This window comes from Hylobates moloch, unplaced genomic scaffold, assembly GCF_009828535.3.
Source record: "Hylobates moloch isolate HMO894 unplaced genomic scaffold, HMol_V3 SCAFFOLD_15, whole genome shotgun sequence".
Taxonomy (NCBI): Eukaryota; Metazoa; Chordata; class Mammalia; order Primates; family Hylobatidae; genus Hylobates; species Hylobates moloch.
This window is the reverse complement of record NW_026652290.1, coordinates 60,871,458-60,897,712: the sequence shown is the minus strand read 5'-3', so window position 1 is coordinate 60,897,712 and position 26,255 is coordinate 60,871,458. Positions and strand designations below refer to the sequence as shown.

Here is a 26,255-nt window from a genome sequence, read left to right as displayed (position 1 = left end):
CCAGTTTATTGAGTTATGGATAATGCTCTGCTCCTTCTTTGTAAATGTTAACTAAATGTAATAATAAGATTATCTTGATATTTAACTACATAAGTAAAAAAAAAAAAAAAAAAATTATATATATATTTATATATATATATATAAGTTAATGTTTTAAATCAGAGCAAGGAAGGACAAGCCAGCATATGTAGCTTATTTGACCATTTCATTGTTTTCCAGAGAGGTTATGAGAGTGTCTTGGTCTTGGCCAAGCTTACACGTTGGGCATGGAGAGGGATGGGAAACAGATCAGAGTTACGAGAAAGTACGGGCCCTGTTCAAGAAGGTATTAGAGCTGAGAGGTTCTCTTGAGTGCTGATTTAAAACCTGTTAGTCACATGGCTGGCACTGACCCCCGGTGATGACGTATTTTCATTTCTATACAAAATATTCTCTAAAGAAGGCTTTTTTACCAGCACGGGCAACATAGACCTCGCCTCTACAAATTTTTTTTTTTTTAGTTAGCTGTGCCTGGTGGCATCTGCCTGTAGTCCCAGCTACTTGGAAGGCTGAGGTAGGAAGATCACTTGAGCCCAGGAGTTTGAGGCTACAGTAAGCTATGATATCGCTGCTGCACTCCAGCCTGGGCAACAGAGTGAGATCCTGTTTCAAAAAAAAAAAAACAAAAACAAAAAAACCCATGACTTTTCATTTCAATATTTAATAGGATCAAAAGAGTGAAGGTATATTTGTGAATGGGGATGAGTTACATAGGGTCATAGGGTAGAAAATTGGCATGAAGAGAATAGCATGCCTCAATGTGGAATTTAGCTCCAATAGGTTTTTTGTTTTGTTCCATAAAATTGCTGAGAGTTTTTCTTAGTCTATCAATACAAAAAACATTGAAAGCTATTGTTTGTTTGTAAGGAAGTCTGAGGAAGTTACAGTTTATGTGTGCAGAGTACAGATACGTAGAATTTTTTTTTCTGAAGGTGAACCGTAGTACACTGTGCATTTAAAGTTTGCACATTAAAAGAAAAAAATCTTGAGGCAATCTGGCCAAGCATCTGATATAGTATGCCGTATAGGATGATTTACTTTGAGCATGTGAAGATTTCCCAGCTGCAACTAGCCAATGGTAAAGCCATTAGAGACTTGTTTTGTGTGTATGTGGAGATACACACACAAATGAGATCCTAAAAAGTATTCCACAAAAAGGAATTAGTGGCATTTAAAGAAATGGCTCTGAGGACATGGCTGAATACCAAAGAGTCTCATCGTTTCTTTGACATAAAGTTTTAAAACAGTAATATATAGAAATACTGATACTAAGCAAATATACTAATACTAATTTAGCAAATATTGCCAAAGCTTCAACTTTTGATTTCATGATGGATTGAACAGTTTTTGAATTTCCCTCGGGATTACCTTCCTTCACATTCCTTTGTGTACAGGACTTTCAGAAATGGGGACCTGATAAAGGAACTGACAACAAGCCCATGATTATTAATTCCATTCTGGTTACATGTCTATAATTTCACTTCAGAACTAGCAATAGCAAATACATGGAACTTTAATGGCAGTTATATACTTGATTTGAAAGACTCCAGGTATTATTGTTGGACCAGGGTCTTTAATTACTGCCTTTGTGTCCAAAGTAGAGGACACCCCAGTCCCACAGAATTGAATTCATTAGGAAAATCAGAGTGTGGGTTTAGGTGGTAATACTACTATTTGAACATTTCCAGTCCCTCCAATTCCAATTTCCACCCCACGAAGAGTCTTTTTAGACCTCAGCTCATGTGTCACAGGGCTAGTGATAACTAATAAAGATAAGTTTGGTATTCTACTCCCTAAGTGTATCATATGTCTTATAATGGAATGAAAATGCATATATACATTTTTAGAGACAGTGACTACCTCTGTTTCCCAAGCTGTAGTGCAGCAGTGGCATGATTATACTCACTGTGGCCTCAAACTCCTGGGCTCAAGCAACCCTCCTGCTGCAGCCTCCTGAGTAGCTGGGATTACAGGCATGTGTCGCTATGGCCGGCTAACTATAAAAAACTTTGGTTTTTTTTTTGTAGGAAACTGGGTCTTGCTGTGTTGTCCAGGCTGGTCTCAAACTCCTGGCCTCCCCAAAGTGCTGAGAGTACAGGCATGAGCCACCTTGCCAGGCCCCATTATCTTTATTTAATATAAATAGTGGGGGAATCTTTATATAAAATGGGATGGGCGGCCCATGTCTACTTCTTATCTTTTCTTCCCTGACATCTCTTACTTGGGGGACCTACTAATTCATTTTTTTTGTTCTAGATTAGACTTAAACAGCTGACACTTCACTTGTCGCATTGTATAGCTGAGACTAGAATGTTTATGCCGGACATCTCAATTTGGGAGGTCTTTGTAGGAATTGCAGTCCCTTCATAGAGTTCTTAAAATTATATGTGAAACCATGTGTAAATGTACATTTTTTAGAGTAGATTACCTGACTTTGATTAGATTTTCAAAGTGCGGGGGGTTCATGACCTGTGAAGATAAGAAGTACTGTCCTAGAATCTTATTCAAGACACATTTATCGGGTACCTTCTCTCTGTGAGGCACTAGTTGGATGCTGGTGCTACAAAAATAAGTCTTGGACTCTTTTCAGAATTTTGGCCCCATGTTTGTGGAGGAAATGGGTCCAGAAACAGCTAACTACAGAACAAACAATTAACAGTCCATAGGGTGCTGTGGAAGCATCTTACTGGCCTGAGGCTCAGGAAAGACTTTCTGGCATTAGGCTAGACTCTTGGGGTAACCTTGAGGCAAGATTTCCCTGAGGATAGAGGGATGATCAAAGAGAAAAAAGCTTTGAGAGTAGTAGGTGTCTAAAAATAATAAACTTAATAGCATGTAGCTGTTCTCTGGTGGTGGAGCATATGGTAGATGGGTCTGCTGCTCCGTATCTGGAGCCAGAAGAAAGCCCCTGAGAGCTAGATGCTGAGTCTCTTTGCCTGCCACTGCAGCCCTTCTTCCAGGCTGAGATCCTCCCTCTTCTCTTGGTGGGTTGCACTGGGGAGATATCGGAAACTTCAGTTTCCATTTGAGAGAGTGAAGATTGGAACAAAATTGTAAAACCTTGCTTCATTACATAACTCAAACAGTTGGTTTCGATTTTTCAACATTATAAAACATCAACCCAATTAGTTAAAAGATGCTTATTGTTTTTGTTTTTCATTGTGATAAACCTCATAAGGTTAATCAGAATTTTAGCTGTTAATAGCTTTGGGGTGTTTCTCCTCCGCTTAGTGCACATTTTTATGAGTTTTGGCAGATGCTCATAGTCATGTAACTGCCACTACAATCAATATACAGAACTTTTCCATCATCTCCAACCGTTTTCTTGTGCCCCTTTGAAATGGACTTCTTTATAGATTTTCCCTTAAACACGCAAGCTAAGCAGATCTTGCCTTTTTCTTAATTTATACATCCAAAAAAGAGGTCAGCCTTGCCTCCCCTCTGTTTTATGTCATCTTGCCTTTCTCTAGCCTTTTGTATAACTCGCCCATACCAGCCCTTTAACCTTTTATAGAACTTTGCTTTTATAGCCTCTGGCCTTTTCCCCATTCCCACCTTCATTTCTCTGGAGCTGTTCCAACTATGTGAATTACATAATTAAACTACCAGTGTAGGCTGATGCCTGTAATCCTAGCACTTTGGGAGGCCAAGGCAGGTGGATCAACTAAGGTCAGGAGTTTGAGACCAGCCTGGCCAACATGGCGAAACCCCGTCTCTACTAAAAATACAAAAATTAGCTGGGTGTGGTGGCAGGTGCCTATCATCCCAGCTACTTAGGAGGCTGAGGCAGTAGAATCACTTGAACCTGGGGGGCCGGAGGTTGCAGTGAGCTGAAATTGCATCACTTTACTCCAGCCTGGGTGAAAGAGCGAAACTCTGCCTCAAAAAAAAAAAAAAACAACAACTATCATTGTATTTTACACTGCTTTAATCACAGGCTATTCAATACCTCAGCATTTAAGGCTAGCATACAGCATAAGCAGGATGATGTAAGAGGCTGCGGGTTTTTTTTTTTTGTTTTTTCTTTTTTTAAGGCACTTAGGATTATAAGTTATTCTGAAACTTCTTTTGCCCACAGGTAGGTTAACAAGAAGGGAGATACAAGATGATTTTAGTAAAGAGTCCTTTGCTAAGGACTTTACTGGAACAGATTGTGATGTAAGCAGGTTGGTGTTTGGAAGTCCATTTCTGTTAGCATATCTTTCCAGCTCCCTGAGTCATCTACCTTTGTCCTTTCTAATCCATACTAAAGTGGAGTGTTCTTTTAAAACTATCTTCTTAGCTGATAAGGATATGGGTCAGATGTTCCACAAGGTTGACTAATTTTATGACTTCAGCTGACTTCTACAAAAAGGTGATGAATATACATACCTGTTTGTAGCGTTTGAATTTTTTTAAACCATCTGTGTATCACTTTTACCTTTTACACTCAAAAAATACTCAGAAGTCTTTGAACTTCTTAAAATTTCTATAAAAATTCTAGATTACAGTAAGGTTTAGGGAGCAGTTGGTACCTTCTCTTCATAGGTACCATCTACTTTGTAGGATCGTTTGCCATCTGTAACCACAGCGTTTTACTTATTTCTTGTTTTTTTAATCTGGGTTTTCTGCCAATTCTTTTATTGTCATCTCTTCTCTAGTTTTCTAGGTTTAAAGTGCACAGTTGGGAGCATTATAATTTTACATCTCTTTAGCATGTTGGAAATCGCTACAATTTTTAATGAAAGGGCAGTAGTTACAGGAGTTTGAGAGGCAAATATATCAAGAGGAAGAAACAAAATGCTGTAAGTAGGTTAACACATCAGCATTGAATAAGAAGCAACTTACAATATGTGTTTTAAAATCAACTTTTAATTTTAGAATAGTTTGATTTACAAAAAAGTTGCAAAGATACACTATTTTTAGCTAGAAACATTATAAAGCTATCCAAGCTAATTTGTTATCTGTATCTCATTTTTAAAATTCCCGCTGAGTCAAACGAAGGACAAGGTAATAACTAAGAGTACTGATGGAATTTTTCTTTCAAGGTCAAAAGTGAAAATATATAAAAGATAGCTGAGAAGAAACTTGGATGTTACCTATGACTAGACTAAATATGGAAAGAAGTAGAAGTAGGCCATTAAATACAGATTTCTATTTATAGATGGGCTTGTTTAAGACGGGTCTTTGTCCGGGCGCGGTGGCTCACGCCTGTAATCCCAGCACTTTGGGAGGCCGAGGCGGGCGGATCACGAGGTCAGGAGATCGAGACCATCCTGGCTAACACGGTGAAACCCCGTCTCTACTGAAAATACAAAAAATTAGCTGGGCGAGGTGGCGGGCGCCTGTAGTCCCAGCTACGTGGGAGGCTGAGGCAGGAGAATGGCGTGAACCCCGGGGGGGCGAAGCCTGCAGTGAGCCGAGATCGCGCCACTGCACTCCAGCCTGGGTGAAAGAGCGAGACTCCGTCTCAAAAAAAAAAAAAAGACAGGTGTCTTCATTGTACATAGTCCTAATGCTAACAGCAGATTGGAAAATATTCTCTTATTTCAAAAGAACAAGAAACACCATTTCAAAGGGTTTTTTGGTTTTTAATGAAGCAAAGCTTTAAGCATTTTTCCTTTTTTAAAACTTTGTAAAAAGCTGTGTATGCAAAGCTCTGTATTCTGTAGTGAATGATTATTGCCAGTGTTTGGGTACTCACATGTCAGGCTTTGTGCTGAATCCTTTACGTTTGTGATTTCATTTAATATTCATAACAGACCTGGAAGATAGGTACTATTATGTCATTTTACAAAAGAGGAAACTGAAGTTCAGAGTAAGTCACCTAAGAGAAGGGGCCCTGATGAACCAGGTAGATAGGCCCCCTAAGACCTGGTTCTTTGGTATCCTGTAGTAACAATAAGGAATACATCCCTATCTTTATCTCTAGTGCACCGAATGTGGCATACTTTATGTGCTTATCAACAACAGTAGTAATAACAATAGCAACAAACATTTATTCAGCACTAATAAGCATTCTTCTCAACTCTTCCACATGTGTTTTCTTACATGATACTCAGATAACTCTAGGAGCTCACTATTATCCTTTTTTCATAATGCAAGACACACTGGGGGCTGAGAGGGATTGAGTTATCCACACAAGTTTCCTTAGCTAATAAGGCAGAATTTAGGCCCAGGTCTACCTGAGCCCGCATTCCTAATCACTATGATGTATTGTAGAACACCCACCAGTTGCCAGCAATGTTTGAAAGAAACTTGAAAGTCTTTAAAGTATGGCCTTTCCATCAGTTCTCCATCTTTCCTTGAGTAGAGTAGAGCAGGCTCCATTCCTTCCTTTAGAGCCTAAAATACCCTCACTTCTCTTTGAAGTTCTTCCCACGATACATTTAACAAATATTTATTGAATAGCTACTGTGTGATAGGCATTGGGCACTGAGATACAAGTGAACAAGATAGTCAAGGGCCTAATACTAATACACCTCTATTCTAGTGGGAGAGATAAAACATAAATTCATAAATAAATAAAATAATTTAGAAAAGTAATTTCCCATCACTGCTCTTCTGGCCCAGGCTTACCCCCAACAGTCACATCTCCCTGTCTGAAGTCCTTTTTTCTGGTTTATCTGTAGTCACTATGTGAGGCTATCAAAGTCTCCTTTATTCATTATGTTTATTCTACAGACCTATCAAATACCCACTGTTTTATTTTAATTATTGGGAATGCAAAAATAAAGACAGTCACTCTCCTTAAAGAACTTAAAATTTGGACCATACAATGTTTCCCAAATTTTCCCATAGAAAATGAGTAGGGTAAATGTAAGAGGCCATTTAGTAGGGAAGGAGGCCGTGGCTGCCTCCAGCCCTGCCCAGCTGCCTAGAGGGCTGAAGGAATCAATAACACAGGCATACAATAGCAAGCCAGTTCTGAACTTTTGGTTTAGTGAGGAGATGTTTGCACAAAAATATGTTTATTGTGCCACTGGGTAATAGCTATGAATGTGGTTCAGGAGATATTTCACTAACAGGCTTCTACCTAGAGAGAATAACTGGTGTTCTCCATTCTCAGAATTCTTGGGTCTACTTTTTTTTTTTTCCCCCAAAGAGACAGGGTCTCACTCTGTTGCCCAGGCTGAAGTGCAGTGGTGTGACCATAGCTCATTGTTACCTTGAACTTGTGAACTCAAGGGATCCTCCTGCCTCGGCCTCTTGAGTAGCGGGGACTGCAGGCATGTGTCGGCACACCCACCTAATTTTCAAATTTTTGTAAAGACAAGGTCTCGCTATGTTACCCAGGCTGGTAACTCCTGGGCTCAAACGATTCTCCTACCTAGGTCTCCCAAAGTGCTGGGATTGTAGGTGTGAGTGACCTCACCTGGCCTCGGGTCTACGTTTTATTATGCATATGTTCTCCCACCAAAGTGAGTGGCTTGCTTACCGAAGTCAATTGTGCTTGTTCTCAAATGTGTTCATGCTAGTTATCTTGCTTATAATGACATAATATAATTAAACTTTATATAAACTAGTGAAATGGGTTTAAAAAAGCTCTTCCTATGAAAACTGAGTTGAATGCTTTGGGAAACTTGGATAAAGATGAATAGCAAAAAAAAATGTTGAATAGGTGTGACAACTAGGAAAGACTGGGAAAATTGCATTAATCTAGAGTGATTCTTCTGCATGCAGATTGTTTCACAAATGTCTAAGCTCTTGGTCCACTTGGAAGAAACTGAAACTGAAAATCACAGAATGCATATTATTGATGTGGTTTATATAAGAAAGATGACACACAGCTCTGGGTCAACAGATTCGTGCTATAAATAAGGAAAATACCTTGGTGAATGAATGTAGACTTATTTGTAAAAAGTTAAAATACTTAATGTATCTAAAACTTTTTCATGAGTCTATGCTTGCACTTATTTTTAAAATTAACTGACTACTTGTTCAGATGTTTTAAATAATTAAGTGGGTTTCTGGTATACGTGCTCAGTGTAGCAGGAGAAGGAGCAGCTGGTGAGTTGGTGAAGTCCTAATCAAGTTAAGGATAAGAGGTAATGTTAGAGCTCAGACTTGAAGTATGAGTAAGAGTTTGCCCAAAAAATCAGGGGTAGATACTCCAGGTTTAAGAGAATGTGGTATGCAAAGTCCCACAGGCATGAGAGAACAGAAGGTGCTCTAAGAACTATAATTTTTATAGTACTCCTGGAGAATAAGAATGCAAATAGGTGGGAAATGAGGGTAGGCAAGGTAAGTGGGGGCCATGCCGCAAGCTCATTGTCAATTGGGGGATCATTTTGGCTGAAATAAGAAGATGCTGGAAAACACAGGATGGACGGTCCTGTGCCTTCTAGCAGTCTAGGCGGATGTATTTTTTAGGAAGCAAGTAGGGAGTAGCTGTGCTTTAAATTCCTCAATCTGAAACCCCTAATTACATAGGAAATACAGATTTCTTGTGGTTCTTGGTCACTGTTACTGAAATGGCTACTTTGAAATTTCCCTGTTTTTTAATTTTTTTATTTTTAACACCATTTCTCAGGGATAGCTGAGCTTGTAGTTTAATTTCTGTATATTTATGTTGTTCATTGTGCGAATTTTTATAGTTTTAAAATCCCTAATTTTATGATAGAGAGCTATAATATTCTTAACCAAGTGCACAGTCAACACGTATCTGAGAAATTACTTCAAGCTCTATGTAAATCACTAAAAAATCCTACCATTACAAAGACCACCTGCATATACATTTTGAATTCATTCTGCCTACAGTGTATTTAACACTTTTTTTCCAATTTGTTAGTAATGGCAGTGAGATAAAAAAACAGACTTAAGAGATTTGTCCTAGCCTCATTACTCCTTAGCCATGTAACATTGGGCAAGTTATTTAACTGCTTTAAGTCTTGGTTTCCTTACTCATAAAAAGTAGAAGTAATAAAAGAACCTACTTTATAGGATTTTAGTGAGGATTATTGACAATATTCATAAAAGCATTTACTATGTGCCAGGCATTTTGGCAAAGGCTCAACCATAGCAAAGGTTGCTATCATTACACATTCAACAAATATTTATGAAATACCTCCTCTATGTCAGGTATTATGCTGGGCACAGTAAAAACAATGGAATTAAGAGTCTAGATTGTGCTTCTTTTTAAAATTCTATAACTTTCATATTTATTATTTGCCTTTGGTTTTAAATGTATTTTTATATATTTATCAGTGTACTTAATTTGATGTATGTTTCATATATTATTCATGAATAATTTAATACTTTGTTTTTATTTTTAGCAAAATATTCTATCAAATGTGTTGTTAGTCTGCAGTTTTCATTGTATTAAATAAACTCATCTATCCTAACAAATTTTTGTTATTGCAAAGATACACTTTAGCTAATTCTTTAACCTTCAGGATTGCAGGAGGCCTCTACTCTGTCAGTGAGAATAAACAACATTATGAACATGCTTAGGTGACTATTTTGTTTAATGAGTTTTACTGAAGGATATCTAGATTCACATACTGAAAGCCCTAGGTTATATGTAGAATTACTTTTAACCAGCGACTCCAACCACGTTTATAGGTTTTATGTCTACCAAACTCAAGATAAATATAAGAGGTAGGCCTTGTCTTAGAGGACTATTGTAGCTATTAAAATAATTAAGTACCCGTTTTCATATTGTATGGAGGTGGAGATGTTTAAAGAATTGGTATGTGTTCATTATGTGGTGTTTAGTGGGCCAAGGAGGCTTTGCACAGTATCCTTGGCATTAAGTTGTCAAAGTTTAGGTGAAATTTTAGGAAGGATGGTTGATGGCCATCATAGGATCTTTGATCATTTATCATTAAGCATGGCAAAACCTTGGAAATGAAATGTCTTTTCTTAATTTTTTGATGGTGGAAAATAAGACAGTGGATTCAGTTAATCACTTCAAGGAAATATTGTAGTTGACGGTAGTGTGAGCGTATCAGCGTCTGTTACTTCTGGGGATTCTCTTATAGTTGGGTAGGTTGGTTCTGATTTTTTGCTGTTATTAAAACCGTGTAATGAATGTAAAACTTTGCATTTCTGACTTTTCTAAGAATAAATGTTCAGAAATGGTGTTTTCTTCAGAGGATATGAACTTTTTAAAGGTTTTGTTTTGTATTTCTGATTGCTTTCCAAAAAGAGTATATCAGGCTGGGCTCAGTGGCTCACACCTGTAATCCCAGCACTTTGGGAAGCTGAGGTGGGCAGGTCACCTGAGGTCAGGAGTTTGAAACTAGCCAACATGGTGAAACCCCGTCTCTACTAAAAATACAAAAATTAGCCAGGCGTGGTGGCACGTACCTGTAATCCCAGCTACTTGGGAGGCTGAGGCAGGAGAATCACTTGAACCTGGGTGGCAGTGCGCTGAGATCACGCCATTGCACTCTAGCCTGGGCGACAAGAGTGAAACTCCATCTCAAAAAAAAAAAAAAAGTATATCAATTTGCACTCCCATTCATATTAATTTGTTGGTCCAACAGCTGTTTTTTGAGCACCAACTGTATGTATATTAGTAGAGAACCATAATGATAAAACCCTCCATTCATCTAGTTTCTAGTTTACAATCTAGTAAAGAAGTGGACAATAAAAAATATGTAACGTGATTTCAAGTAGTGATAAGTGAAATGAAGAAAAAGAAAGATAAAGGAACAGAGAAGAAGGGGTAGAGGTAATATTTTAGATAGGCTGGATAGAGAAGGCCTAAGTTGACATTTGAGTAGAGAACTATAGTCTGTTTTATTGCCAATCTCACTGTATTTATTAAAGCATTTAATATTATCACTTTAAAACATACTTGCCAGTTGAGATGAAAAATATTTTTAAATTTCCAGATTTTTCTTTAGATTTTTATTTATTAACGTGATCTTTTTTCCATTGGCTGTTGTATTAACTGCTGTTTGAAACATGTAATAGAGAACTAACCTTTTATTTGTAGTAATTGGTCATTGGATTTTGAATTGCTATGATGCTTTAATATAACAAAAAGGCACACTATTCAAGTTTGGCTTCCTAGAGAGGACAGTGCAAAATTTAGACTGAAAATAAGTGACTTTTAATAAGATTCTGGTTCGCAAATATTTGCTTAGAATTTTACTAAGGCGGACTTTAGTAACTGAAGTAGCAGATTATATTGAAGGATATTGAGCATGAATGATTGCGTTAGTACTAGTGTATGTAGTTGTTTGGAGGACAGTGTTGGTGCCAAGATTTCTAACTAGCTCTTTGAAAAGACCTGTTTACTTACATGTAAAAAATGTTACCAATTTTTGCTTTTGGACTGTGAGGGCTCATCCACCACTGGAAAAATTGCCTTTATGTTTTCCTTTCCACAGGTTAGTAACATTTATTTTAGAGTAATTAAAATTAATTTTTTTTTTTTTTGAGACAGAGTCTCGGTCTGTCACCCAGGCTGGAGTGCAGTGGTGCAATCTCGGCTCACTGCAAGCTCTGCCTCCTGGGTTCACGCCATTCTCCTGCCTCAGCCTCCCGAGTAGCTGGGACTACAGGCGCCAGCCACCACGCCCGGCTAATTTTTTGTATTTTTAGTAGAGATGGGGTTTCACCGTGTTAGCCAGGATAGTCTCTATCTCCTGACCTTGTGATCCACCTGCCTTGGTCTCCCAAAGTGCTGGGATTACATTTGTGAGCCACTGCGTCTGGCCCTACAATTAATTTTTAAAAACCCCAAAGATACTGGAGTTAATAGCTGGGAAAATAAAAATATGTACTTGATTTGATTGTTTGCTTTGCTTATAATTTATAAGTGGTAGAAGACAAAAAACTTTCTTAGGAAATTTACTTTTCCAGGCTTGTGATATGTGATTGTTCATTCTATTCGTTTATTACAGAGGGATTGCTTTGTAATTCCTGTACTAATTTTATGACCTATAAAATTTCTTATGCAAAACAAAGTTTTCTATTTAGGTTTTCTTTCATCAAACTTGTATATAACATCTGTTGATCCAATATTTTATTTTTTGAATTAAAGTAGTGGGTGGTTGTAATCTGGTTTCTAATCAGTGATCAAACCACTTTTATTTTAAACTAAGGATTTAAAAGTAGGACAAGAAATAATTTTCGGAGAACAGATTTCATTCATTAATAGCTGTTTGTTTCATTCATTTATTCGCTTATTCACAAATGTTTGAGTGCTGCCAACACTGGGAAGCTAAGCCATTAGTAGTTTAAAGGTGATGAATGTGGTGGGGAGTATCAGGTGGCAGTCACTGCCTTTATGGAGTTTACAGTCGTATAACAGAGCCAGAGAACTTAGCAGGCAGTTTGGAGACTGTAAGAATTGCTGTGATAGGAGGCGGTAGCGCCCGAAGCCAAGAGCTGCACCAGATTCACTACTAGGGCTGAAGGTCACAAATGGCTTCTAAAAAGTGATACTTTTGCCATTTGGTTCTTGAACTCCTTGATGGGGCATACATGTGTGACTGCATATACACACTTACACAAAATATTTTTTTAATTAAATTTTAAATTGTAAAATACACATAACATAAAATTTACTATCTTAATTATTTTAAAATGTATCCTTCAGTGTTGTTAAGTATATTTGTATTATTTGGCAACCAATCTTCACAACTTTTTCATCTTGTAGAACTGAGACTCTTTAGCATTAAAGAACAGTTCCCCATTCCCTTCTACCCCCTCTCCCCTACTCCCCTGGCAAGCACCATTCTGGTTTCTGTCTGTGTGAATTTGATTACTTTAGATGACTTACTAGTGGACAAAAGCCTTTTTTTTTTCCTCCTTGCTCTTACCGCCCAGGCTGGAGTGCAGTGGCGCAATCTTGGCTCACTGTAACCGCTGCCTCCCAGGTTCAAGCAAATTTCCTGCCTCAGCCTCCTGAGTAGCTGGGATTACAGGAATGCGCCACCACATCCAGCTAATTTTTGTACTTTTAGTAGAGACAGGGTTTCGCCATGTTGGCCAGGCTGGTCTTGAACTCCTGACCTCAAGTGATCTGCCCATCTCGGCCTCCCAGTGTGCTGGGATTACAGGCGTGAGCCACTGTGCACGGCCACAAAAACCTTTTTAAATCTCAAGTTTTCTTTCTGTTGTTTTGAAAATTGCCTGATTTCTGTTACCAATTACATATTACTGGTTTTGCTTTCCTGGAGAAATTTGAGAACGTACAAAAGCCTAGGGGGTTGTTTATATGGCAGCGTTCTTGCCAGTGGAAGCATGAAGCCAACATATAGCCTTAGAGAGACCCTCTTTTCTCTGGCCATCCTGAGGCATCTCAGGCAGTATGGAGCTATTTTAGGAGAAGCATGGTTTGAAAAGGGAGAAATATTATCAAAACTTGGGTTTTTTCCACAAGGCTTTCTTAAACCAGGGGTTGGCAAACATTTTCTGTAAGGGGCAGATAGTAAATATTTTAGGTTTTATAGGCCATACAATCTATTGGGATGATTACTCAATTCAGCCATGGTAGCATGAAAATAGCCGTAGACTATATGTAAACTAATGAGTATGGCTATGTTCCAATAAAACTTTATGAAAACAAGTGGCAGCTCTCAGACCATAGTTTGTTGACCTCTGTCTTAATATCCTCAGGCTACACATGACTGGAGAGAAACTTTGGCTGAAGCCCATGTCAGGGAGATCATTCAGCTAGTTCATGACTTGAAACCTAGAAATTCAATACTATATTTCATCAAATTTGGGCCATTGATTATAAGTTACACGTTTTATGTACCACTAATAAAGAAAAGAAATCAATTAATTGTAAGAACCTATTGGTTATATGGTGGATCCTGCTTTCAGAAATGTTAAAATGTTGGGTATGGGTGAGGGAGTGTGTCTGAATCAGTGAAGTAGTAATAATACCAGCCAACATTTGAATATTTACTGTGGGGCCAGGCACTTTGCTAAGCACTTTATATGCATTATCTCATTTATCTTCATAACAAATTAATGAAGTAAATGAAAAAGACTTAGAGCAGTTAAATAATTTGCCATAATAAGTGGTGGATTCTAAGAAACCCAGGTAGCCTGGCATTAAAGCCTGTGTTCTCTCTCAGTTACTATACTTTACTGTCTCATTCGATTTAAAGGAGGCTTTTTGTCAAATGATATCATTCATGCTGGAATTGATGTAGTTTACTGAATCGGGTCATGGAGGAAACAACAACTACATAATTTCCCTTTAGCATGTCCTTGCAATTTCAGACATTTCTCAGTGCAGCCAGCTGTTGCATGCTGGTGCCCTCAAAAAAAAAAAAAAGAAAAAAAAATTTATGAACCTCTTCTGAAAGTGTTTTTTAAATGATAACATGTCTAAGCCAAGCAAAACATGCTGGACGAGGTGTTGGTGCTCTGTATGCCAGTAGAGTGTCTGTGATGCTAGCCAGGACTTCTGGTCCTGCTGCAGAGGAGGAGAGTGAGTTCCACATATTACTGTAATTCACCTTCTTCTGCATCTGTGAGCCTTACATCCAGTATGGTGAAACCCTGTATGAATGATGCAGACTTCTGCAAAGATGACGTTATTGACTTTCAAAGAAAGAGGACACACATGAACCACTCAGCTCTCAGTCTTAGAGAATTCTGGTGTTTGTAGCACAGGCTGCATACGACTAACAGAACAAAAGTTGGGGGAGCTTGCTTTTGAGCACTTTACGGTTTTCAGCACTTGTGACCATCAAAAAGAAAAGTCAAAATGGAATGGCAATTAAAGATGGTATGCATGTAATCATCTCAAACCACATCACGCATCAGCTTCTTATTCAAGCCAAACAGAAGCCTTCTCATTGAAACTTAGTTTGGAGAGAGGTAAAGCTTATTTTTTACTCTATTTGCACATTAGTTTTCACTGGGAAATGAATGCTTCTCTTACTAATATTAATTTTATATTCTGTGAATGACATTTCCAATGTAGTGAAGTAAATTGTAAGCAAACATTTTGTTTTTTTAGGGGTGGTGAACTAGCCTGAAAGAGGCTCCATTATTTTATCTTCACAAGTACCTGTTGGCTCATAAAGCCGTAAATCGCCAGTCTTAGCTGGGATGTGGAAGAGAAAGAAAAAGTAGTTGATGAAGTGAAGTTGTATGAGAGGAAAAAGTGCAAGGCCTTACAAGCAAGAGATGTGGTATGTTAGCGAACCCAATGCTCCATGTTCCTGTAGCAGCATGTTAGGGGGAGTAGAAGAAAGAGTGGAAGGTAAAAAAGGTCAAATCATTAAGGACCTTGCAAACCCTGTCTTCCGGTTAGGATTAGATTCAGCTACATAGAATAGAGAAACCCAGAATAACACAGTAGATCTGGAGAGAGGCAATCCAGAGTTAGTAAGACAATTATGTGGTAATCAGAAACTTGGGTTTCTCTGTCTGGCTGCTCTGCCGTCCTTAGAGTATCTCCTCATTGTCCAGATGGCCACCAGCCTGAACACTATTCATCATGCCTCTAGTCCAAACAGCAAGAAGAAGGAAGATGGCACAGACCCTGCCCTTTCACAGAGACTTCCTGGAAATCTTTTAATTCACTTCTAGTTAATCATATTGACCAGAACTTTGGCACAAATAGCTGCAAGGGAGGCTGGAAATGGAGTCTTTTATTCTGGATGGCAGTGTGCCCAGCTGAAAGTCAGGGTTCTAAAGTGAAAGGGGAAAAAAATGATGTTGGGGTAGGCCGCTAATAATTTCTGCCATGCCATGCCAGTGCTTTATTTTATGAATGATGCAATAAGGAGGGAAACATGCTCACATTCTTTTTTAAGAGATTGCCACTTGAGAGATGGAGGGTGGGTTGGAAAGAGGTAAAGGATCATAGAGACCACTGCAATAACACAGGTCATGAGACTGACAGGACTTGGTCATTGATCACATATGAGCAGGCTTCTGTCTTAGCAGCTGAGTATGTTAGGTTGCCGTGGAGACAGGAGTAATTGAAGCTGATTGCGTAGAAGAGGAGGTCTACTTAGAATGAGATTTTCAAGGAGCAGGCAGAAAGAGGAGGAAAACAGAGTATGGTGTTTCATAGGTCAAGGGTAATAGAGCACTTCAAGGTTTAGGGAGTGTTCTGTTGTGTCAGATGTATCTGAGAGTACAGATAAGAAGTACTGATGTTATTGATAGGATTTAGCAACTTAGCAAAGTGGGAGGTGTTTGGGTCATGGGAACGGATCCCTCATGCATGACTTGGTGCTGTCCTTGTGGTAATGAATGAGTTCTCGCTCCATTAGTTATAGCAAGAACTGATTGTTTAAAAAAAAAAAAAGCCTGGTACCTCCCTCCCTTTTTTTCTTGCTTCCCACCATGTGATCTCTACAAACCAGCTCCCTTCTGCCTTCTACTATGAGTGGAAGATTCCAGAGGTGCTCACCAGAAGCAGATGCTGACACCATGCTTCTTTCTTGTACAGCTTGCAGAACCGTGCACCAAATAAACCTCTTTTCTTTATAAACTGCCCAGCCTCAGGGATTCCTTTATGGCAACACAACCGGACAAAGACATTATTCTAGGTATGACTTTTCTGTTACAAAGTAAATTTGTGGGATCTTTCAAATGATCCAGATTTTTGGTTATTACCTTTAGAAATGTGAAATAGACAATACATGAAAGTGACTAGCACAGAATTTGGCACACAAACCCTGTGCAGTAAGGGTTTAGTGAATAAGCCAGTGTTCTTGGAACACTTTCTGTACATATGGAGTGGCATTCCTAATTTAACTGTTTACACAGCTCATTTTCCTTCAGGCAAACTTGCTTTTGTTGAAAAAAAAATTCTTTCAGATTGCAATAATCATACCCTTGTGAAGCATACAGGGCAGGTACTGTTAGCTTGCTTTGGGTGTTTGGCAGTGTCTCCAGGAATAGCACAAATATGCTACCAAGAACTGGGTTATCCTATTACTAATGGGAACAGTGTGTCTATGACTGTGTGATGAATTTGGCTTTTCTTCTAACTGGAAACTAAGTTGTGAACAAACTTGGCAAGGTACAGATCATGGTAGATAGTTTTAAAAAGATCTTTTTAAAAATCTCATTCCACTTTCTGCAGAAAAACTAGATTGACATCCTAGAGGGCTGAATGTTGTTTAGCGCATGTTCTTTAGTAGATTGCCAATTACTTTCTTTCACTTATTCCCCAGAGGATGTTAGCTATTTGGCCAATTCTTTTCCACCAGTGAGAAGAGAACATGAGTGGCCTGGCTTCCTCTGGACTTTTTGCCAGGAGCCTCATGCGGTTTACCCCATCTCACCTGTGAAGTTTTCCCTCCTGTCTGTTTAGTTGCAGTAGAGGTCTTAGAACACTGAGTTTTATTCATGTTTTGGGAAAGAGAGAAACAGGGTGATTAGAATTGAAAGCACAAAGATCGCACTGGTGACTGACTAAAGTGATTCAGTCAGAGTAACATTGAGGCTGTATCTGGTAGTATGTGATGTTCCCTGTGTTGTCTCTGAACACTAGGCATCTTTGCTTGAGTAAATGTCTTTGTGCATTCTCCTGGGGGAGCTAAGTAGACAAAGTGGAAGGCAGGCCTAAAACTTGTCTCTGTGACTAGGTGTGTCCAGTGTGACTTTAGCTGTTGCTAAGCAATTTTCTAACACATATGCCCTTGGCTTGTTGAACTAAACCAAGCTCTGTGGGACTGCTTGGTTAGGTGCCTGGTAGAGGGTGTGAACAGTGTCACCGAGAGAGCACCTCTGCTGATAATAGGGTGATTTATGTGATGGAAAGCTGTACTTACCACCAAATTTAACGTGTAATAAGCTTTAGACAGAAAGTGTCCTGGCTTCCTGGAATCAAATGACTAGTACCTTTGTGCACACCCCTGTGTCTGTTGAGGGGTGGTGGTGGTTGGGGCTGGGTATGTCAGGAAACATCAATGAAAGACCTCCCCTGGAGGCTTCCAACAGTGACGTTATCTTGACCAGTTTAAATATTTCTCCCGTCTTCATACCCTGTTACTTCTTTCTTTCCTTTCCACAGTTATTCTGAGAGTCTTCTGTGGTTAACAAATTCCTCAGCAGGACCTGCATTTAATTAGCTGCTTTTAAGTGTTAGATATAGCAAGACAAGAAGGTATTATTGAAAGCATCACATAAAGAACCGTGGTTCCTTGACATTTTAAGAGGTGGGGTGGCTTTCTGTCCCCTTAACTTAGCATGCAAGGTTATAAATACAACACATCACAGAGAAATCTGGCACTTACTTGAATGGTAAATAAGTCTCTGTATTGTGAGTTGCCAGGGCCTGTTCCCAAAAGTCTTTATTGACTTGGTTTTTGAATTCTTAATGTTGTCCGTGGATCAGCTCATTTTATTTTATTCCAAATATTTGAACAGTATTCAGAATTACATTTTAAATTCAAACTCAGTTTCTTAAGATGCCAACCTTGGGGATATTCGACTTAAAACTAGAAGTATATTTAGTATACCTTTTGGCTGAAGGCCAAATGGCCTAGTATTAAAAATCAGTATGAGGCTGAGGATCTATATCACCATCATAGAATAAGTTTTTGGGATAACAAAGAAATTGCAGTTGTTACAGTTCTATTTAGAAATTTAGTATCCAAGCTTTAAAATGTTGATGTTACAGTGCAAGAACAATAGTTCATCAGCATGGTTATCTGGTAGGTTGCTTTTGCAGTCACCATAATGCACATCTATAACAGTAAATGGACTTACTTTGGTCAATGGAGGTTGTTGGAGGAGCAAGATATTTTCCAACTATTTTTGCTAGTATTGAATGTGCTGATTATGATGTAGCTGCCATGATGTCAAGTTTTCCTTCCTCTCTAATAGTAACTAACTGAAGTGAAGCTCTGTCCTCTCAGTATTTTGAGCTTGTAAATTTCATTAATTTATGGCAATGATGCCATTTCCTTGAAGTTGTCTCACAAACTGAAGTTTTGTGCATGTTGACAGATAATTTCTGAATACTTTCTCATTACCTTATTTTGTGCGCGTTTTCAAAAATATTTCAGCATGCACTTGTTCCTTCACACAATCACTTGACATCTTAGATTTTGGATCTAGAAATTTGGTGGTGGAGTAATGGCTCTCATGACAAGTGTGTCTCTGAATATCAATTTTCATTGCATAAACATAAATTTTTACATTTTGTCGAACAGAATGAGTGGAAGATCTTCACAGCTTATCTTGTAAGAAGTCTACATGCTTAGGACACATAAGTTGGTTATTTCTTAGCAGGTTCTGGCGATTGAACTGTTAGTAAGTCCTGCTATGTTGGTTTTGTTACTTCCAAAGCATAATTTTGGGACTATTTTTTTGTGCAAACAGCCTATATAAAATGTAATAAGTGCTGTTCCATCTTGTGTGAACATCTCATATAAAGCAAATTGTTCTCTGTTAGCTTGTCTTTGAAGCAGAATGAGAGTGGCCCACCATCTCTTAGCTCATAGCCAGCAGGTGAAAAGTGTGAGTGAAACACTGAATGTTGGTGATTCCTAAATCATTCTCTCACCCTATTTGTCACTGGTAATTGCATAACTTTTATCTTTAATATTTCTTCAATCAGATATGTTTTTAGCATTGTTGAATTGATCATTGTATTTTGCTTTCACACTTAAAAAAGGCTCTGATTATGTCTCCATGACTAAGTACAGGGAAAAAAAAGCAGCACATTTAATTTCATTAACTAAAATTTATAATAAAACTTTCCAGTAACATGTTTCTACAAGGAACTTTGTACCTAGGACTCAGAACTTGGGCAAATATTTGTTTTGGCAGTCTATTTGTGTAGCCTCTCAGGCTCAAGCAATCCTCCCACTCCAGCCTCCCACTGAGTACCTGGGACTATAGGTGTGCACCACCATGCTCAGGTAATTAAAAACAGTTTTTGTAGAGGCAAGGTCTCACCATATTGCCCAAGCTGTTCTCAAACTCCTGGGCTTAAGTGATCCTCCTGCCTCAGACTCCCAAAGTGTTGGGGTTACAGATGTGAGCTCTTGCATCCAGCCAGAACTTTCTATTATTTATGGTGTGTGGATCAAAGCTGATTTAGCATGAATACATATGATTTTGGAGTTCTATTTTCTCCTGGTGAAATTTTAAGGCAGCAAGGTTGACATTTGGTTTTTAATTCACTTTCACTGGAGGTAAAAAAAAAAATTCCTGTTAGTACTTTTTCTTGATGACTTATGTCCTAAATCAAATTAAATAGCTCAAAATTAAACATGGTTCCTAAAGCTCACTTTGTTTAATGCTATGAATGTTAGTATACCAAACATTTCTGTAAAGATTAGAATTAAGGTGTAGTCTATAGAGTTTTCTGCCTCACATTATTATTTAAATTTGTATAAATATTTATTCCCTCAAAAAGGGAATATTTTCCTAAAGATACCTATCTAATGTACTGAGTTTTATGTTTATTGTCATTCTGTTTTCCAACTTATTGAATTATTTGAAAACATTAATTGTTATGTATAAAATTAATAGCTTTCAGAATTATTGTAGCATTTTTACTTTTATAATAAGCATTTATACTTTGATAAAATATTGATGTTACATGAAAATTTTCACTCCAAGTTACATCTAGATAATGTTTACCTCTATTTGAAATAGAATATTCAAATAACAACAAACCCAGTGATATGCCTTGTTTAAATTCCTGATATTGTAATGACAAGATGGGTCATACTTTATAGTATGATTCAATTTATTTAAAAGTTTTGAGACAAAATGGCGTACAATATTGTTACACACATAGGTGGTAAAACTATAGAATAAAAGTCCAGATGATGGTTACCCGTAGGAGTAGAAGAGGAATGTGATTAGGGGCAGATGCATGGCAGTGTTCCTTTTTTAAAAATGTTATTCTTTCAACTGTATATATATATTTTATAAACTTTTGTGTATGTGATGTACCACAATTAAAAATTTTAGGTAAAATTGGAAGACAGGCGTGTCCTACCATGTGGAAAATTGCTTCTATGTACTCTATTTTTTTTAAAGTGTAGTCAAAACATAAATAGGTAAGACTATCTCTGAACTAACAATTTTACCTAAAATGAATGTATGAACTAGGAGTTTTCGGTGATTTTCACACCCTTGTGAGACCTCTGTAAATATTAGGTTCTTGCTAGGAAGAGAAAAATAACTGATAAATGGAAATTCTTGGCTTTTACAAAATAATTGGGAAATAATTGGCCTGATCCTATTTGCTGACTCTTCTAAACTAATAATAGACTACTTACAGCCATGATCACAGTGGTCTTTCTTTCCTTCCTCCCCTCTCCCTTCCTTATCCTCCTTTTTTTTTGATTGGGTCTCATCTGTTAAATGGATGGTCACAGTTATTCACCTTGCAGCTGGGTAGCTGGGTAGCTGGGACTACAGGCATGCACCACCATGCCTGGCTAATTTTTGTATTTTTTGTAGGGATGGGGTTTCACCATGTTGCCCAGACTGGTCTCAAACCCCTAGGCTGCCTTGGCTTCCCAAATTGCTGGGATTAGAGGTGTGAGCCACCGCATCCAGCCTGTTTCTTTTAATGACTGGTTGCTTTCAGTTGCTGGGCTAGAAAAGATTATAAGCTACCCTGTTGTATCAGGGTGACAAAGGTTCTGCTGTCATCTACTCTTATTTTTCTAGCAGTGTGGCACTTAAATTGTAAGTTTTTCTCTCCTAAGCAATATTACCAGTTTCTTTGAAATGCTGAACAAATGATGGTCATGGCAGTAGAGTCAAATCAAAACATCCTTCAAGGATTGTCAACTCTGCAAGTTGCTTTTTGTGTGTGTTGGGGGGCCAAGTTGTTATTGCCCACCCCTGCATTGTCCTCACCTGGACCACGTGCTGCAGGGGAAGCGATCAGTGTGGTCTGCGTTCTTTCCTGCCTGTCTCCTCTTCCTTGTCATTTCACATCCCAATATTTATGTAGCACCCCCTGGAGTGCCCACAGGCCTGTCCCCTCCTCTTATCTTTTCTGTAACCATCCCTTATTTTGGTTCATGAATATGAATGGCTTTAGAAAGCTACTTAGCAGCACTTACCAGGAAGATTGACAGTCCTACCACGAGGAAAGAATTGATAATTAGTGATGATTGGAGCAATAACAAGTAGAGAGCCTTGGAGAAGAGTGCTTCATGTTCTTCTGTATTTACACCAAACAAGAAAGTGTATTATTAATCTGCACTTGGCAGTTAACATAGTATATTGCAGGGTAGAAGAAATAAGAACCACAGACTAGTTTTTTTGTGGAAAGCTGTTAAAAACAAGAATTTTGTCATCAGGAGGCTACATATGATATATGTATGTATGTTCATCTGACCAAGCATAAAGAGATTTTTGCCTCCATAGGCTTAGATCACTGGAATGTGAGCCTGTCCAGTTCTTTCCCAGTCACACACACACACACACACACACGTTCCTACAATAGCAGAACAAGTAACAGCTAATGTCCACAAAGCACTTATGGGATAGTTTTATTTTTTTCAGTCCATTATGTGTTAGCTGTCCTACACAATTCAGCTGTCCTGAAGAGTCAATTGGAGGACCTATTCCATTAAAGCAAAATAACAGCAAACATGTCACATAAATGGATAGAAAATACACTGTGATCTTTCTGAAAGGTTTCCTTGTTAGTGTAAGATGTTTAGACTTGCTTGTTCCTCTGCTTTGAAGAAAAGAATCTGGGCCTCTGCTGTAAGTTGTGTCACTGTTCCTTTCCTATAAGGGAGAAGTTATAGATTAAGGCCCTCTGCTCACAGGAATAGATGAGGATGCTAGGAGGAGATTGAGTTGGGATTTTCTTCAGCCCCACCTCTTGCCCTTTCCCTCCCTTCCAGGGCATTTCTTAGAACAGTGACAACACTTCATTTTCCAGTATTGGCTTTTGTATGGTGACACCTGAAAGTTAAATTCTTGAGGAGGGAATTCTGTCCTTGTGCATACCTAGAAGTTTGACAAAAAGTCTATGCTACCTTCCTCTGAAAGGCAGACTTACAACTGAATAGAGGAGAATGGCAAAGAACAAGTGTGTTTTGGTATTTGCCTCCTGTGGAGGAAGGAATAATGTGTAATTTTATATGTAGTTCTCCAGAATTGAAGTAGAGCCACAGTACAGCAGAAATATTTAGACTTGATGATTCTAAATACATGACTTGATCATTTGCTATGTTGATGCAAATTGGGAATTCTGAGTGTTTGAAGATACTCCAAGAGATCTGGATGTTCTTAACCAGCCAGACAATATATAGGGCCTACAACATTTTCCCCCTTCTTGTACTCCATTGTAAAGTAAATGATCCACTGAACTACTGTGTGCAAGGGAAGTTGCCTGTTAAAGTACTTGATTTTGAAAACCACAAGGGCCTATGACATTAAAGAAAAGTTGATTAAAACTTTCCACAGAGAAATCGAAACTCTTCATGGAAGCATGGAAATAACCCTGGGATTGATATGCTTTAACATCCCTTAAAGCTGTTTAAATTACTCCTATAATGTTATTTTTCTTTCAGATTCAACCCTATGAAAAGATAAAGGCCAGGGGCTTGCCTGATAATATATCTTCTGTGTTGAACAAACTAGTGGTGGTGAAACTCAATGGTGGTTTGGGAACCAGCATGGGCTGCAAAGGCCCTAAAAGTCTGATTGGTGTGAGGAATGAGAATACCTTTCTGGATCTGACTGTTCAGCAAATTGAAGTGAGTAACAATTTAGCCTTTCTCATGAGATACTAAAATAGTTTTTAGTTTTTAAGTTATCATAAATGTTATATTATAAAATGTAGCAGATGTGAATTTGAGCTACCCAAAGAGCTTGCTATCTTTAGTGTCTTTATTGGTGGAAAAAAGGTTTAGTGTTCTTAAGGGCAAATCCTTAAGGTTATGTAAAGGCTTTTGATCTTAAATAGCACCTGTGGTTGTTGAAATCTCTGGGTCTGTTGAGATTCTCTTTTGATCTCCCACCTCTCTCTCTACCCACTTTCTTTCTGGTGGCAGCCTTCATCAAGGCTGGGATGATCTCGCTTTATTAACCTCTTTTGGGAGGGTGGGGAGGATGTTGTGTATTTGGCTGCAGGCCATGCATGCTAAGAACTGTTCTTGGCTTCTGTCTTACGACAAAGTCATTAATCGTATACCATAAGCTCTTCTGGGGCAGTGGCCTTATTTTTTCTATCTCCTTATCCTATTGCCTAGTATGGTGCTGGCAACTATAATCCTAATGCAAGTTGTAGCAGTGGCTAACATGTATTCAGCACTTATTGTCCACCAGGTATTATTCTGAGCTCTTTATATGAATTTACTCATTTGTTTCTCTCAACAACTCTGTGAGGTAGGTACTGTTATCCCCATTTTACCAATGAGGAAACCAAAGCACAAGAGGTTGGTTACTTGCCCAAGGTTCCCAAGCTAGTTAGTAAGTGCAGAATTAAAATTTTAACATAGGGCAGTCTGACTTCTAAGACCCTGTTTTCTTCACACTCTGCCGCCTCTTAGCTCTTCTGAGGTTGAAAAGATTTCAGTCGGGGTGTGATTCAAAATTTTTTATCATTAATTTTGAGAGTAGGGAGCCATGTCTTTGTCACATTTGTACTTTCATCCCTACAGAGACGTTAACATAGAGTAAATGCTTAATCAGCAGTTGCCTACCCAGTGAGGCCACAGAACACTGTGGCTGTACACAAGCTCCAGACTCAAACTGCCTGGGGTGGGGAGGTGGGGGTCCTGTCTCTGCCATTGCCAGACCCACCACCTATCTGGGCCTTAGTTTAGACATCCGTAAAATGCAGACAGTAGTTTCTATCTCAGAGGATAGTGATTTAATGAGCAAGTGCATGGTGAATTGCTTAGCAAAATGTCTGGCTCATGCTGAGCAGTTTTTTGTCAAATCTGTATATTTGGCTACATACAGATGATGTTTTAGATATTTTGTGATTTAACCATTAAGAACTAATTTTGCATATTTGAGCAAAAGAAAAGTGAGTCTGGGTAATCTAATTGTCATTTTCCTCCCTAGCATTTGAATAAAACCTACAATACAGATGTTCCTCTTGTTTTAATGAACTCTTTTAACACGGATGAAGATACCAAAAAAATTCTACAGAAGTACAATCATTGTCGTGTGAAAATCTACACTTTCAATCAAAGCAGGTACAATGAGTAAAAAATTAACTCTGGGTATGTTACTCCTGGGAAAGGACTTCTTGTTTATAACAGAGCAGTTTCAAGATGTACAGGTACCAAATATTGATGTTCACAAGTGTTTGATGTCCATAAAAGCTAAGCGTTTTTTGATGTGTGATTGTTATAATCACTGTGGTTCTCTAACTTCTAGTTCTTAAAATTCAGTCTGCTTGAGACTCCGTTCCATGTCCAGAATATTTGGGGATAGCTTAAGCCTTTGCTTTCTGAGAGCATATTTGGTCTCTAGGTGGGTCTGTGAAAATCTTTTTATATTCCTACATTATTGATGACCTTTCCTATGGAAAGGAATTTCTTCAACATCTTTTATGGGCTTGGGGTAATTTAATAAATTCTGGAGGAAGTCTTTGGGGAATAGTGAGTAAAAAGTAAATTCAGATGATGAATTGTGACTGAAGGCCAGGAAACTGGAAAAATAAGATTTCCATTTAAGGGATGGACGTCAGTCCACATGAACTTGTACAGAAGGGATATTTTGAGGCTGGGTGTGTGGTGGCTTATACCTGTAATTCCAACACTTTGGAAAGCCAAGGCGGGAGGATTGCTTGAGCCTAGGAGTTTGAGACCAACCTGGGCAACATAATGAGACCTCGTCTCTACAAAAAAAATTTAAAAATTAGCATTGGTGGTATGCCCTTGTAGCCCCAGCTACTTGGGAGGCTGAGGTGGGAGTATCACTTGAGCCCAGGAGGTCGAGGCTATTTATGCTACTGTACTCCAGCCTAGGCAACAGAGCAAGACCCTATCTCAAAAATAAAACAAAAATAAAAAAGAAAGGATATTTCTAAAGTTGTACCATTAGTTTGTTTGGTTGTTTTTAAGATCTATTTCCCATGGTTACTTTTTTTTTTTTTTTTTTTTTTTTTAACTTTGCAGATGTTTTGCCTTTATTTTCTGGTCTTCAGTCTGTTGCAGTGCTAGCTCCTGTTTTCCTCTTGCCCCATCACCAGCTTTACCTTTCTCACTAGTGGTGGGAAGCAGAAATCTTGGAATGCTAACCTGGTGCTTATTTTCTGGGAAAGAAAGAGATCCACCCCTGAATATATCCATTTGTAAGAATGGGCAGTATTTCCCAGATAGGTTTTCAGGGAAAAGAACAAT

The 26,255-nt window shown here is 38.4% G+C and overlaps 1 protein-coding gene across 2 annotated transcripts in view; it reads left to right on the top strand.

Annotated features, from left to right (window-relative positions):
- Nucleotides 1-26,255, top strand: part of UGP2 (UDP-glucose pyrophosphorylase 2) — a 52,994-nt gene that overhangs the window by 20,739 nt on the left and 6,000 nt on the right. For both annotated transcript variants that reach the window (XM_032178186.2, XM_032178184.2), the window contains exons 4-5: nucleotides 23,469-23,654; nucleotides 24,970-25,103. In XM_032178186.2, the coding sequence (XP_032034077.1) occupies nucleotides 23,469-23,654; nucleotides 24,970-25,103 (320 nt within the window). The remainder of the gene's footprint in view (nucleotides 1-23,468; nucleotides 23,655-24,969; nucleotides 25,104-26,255) is intronic.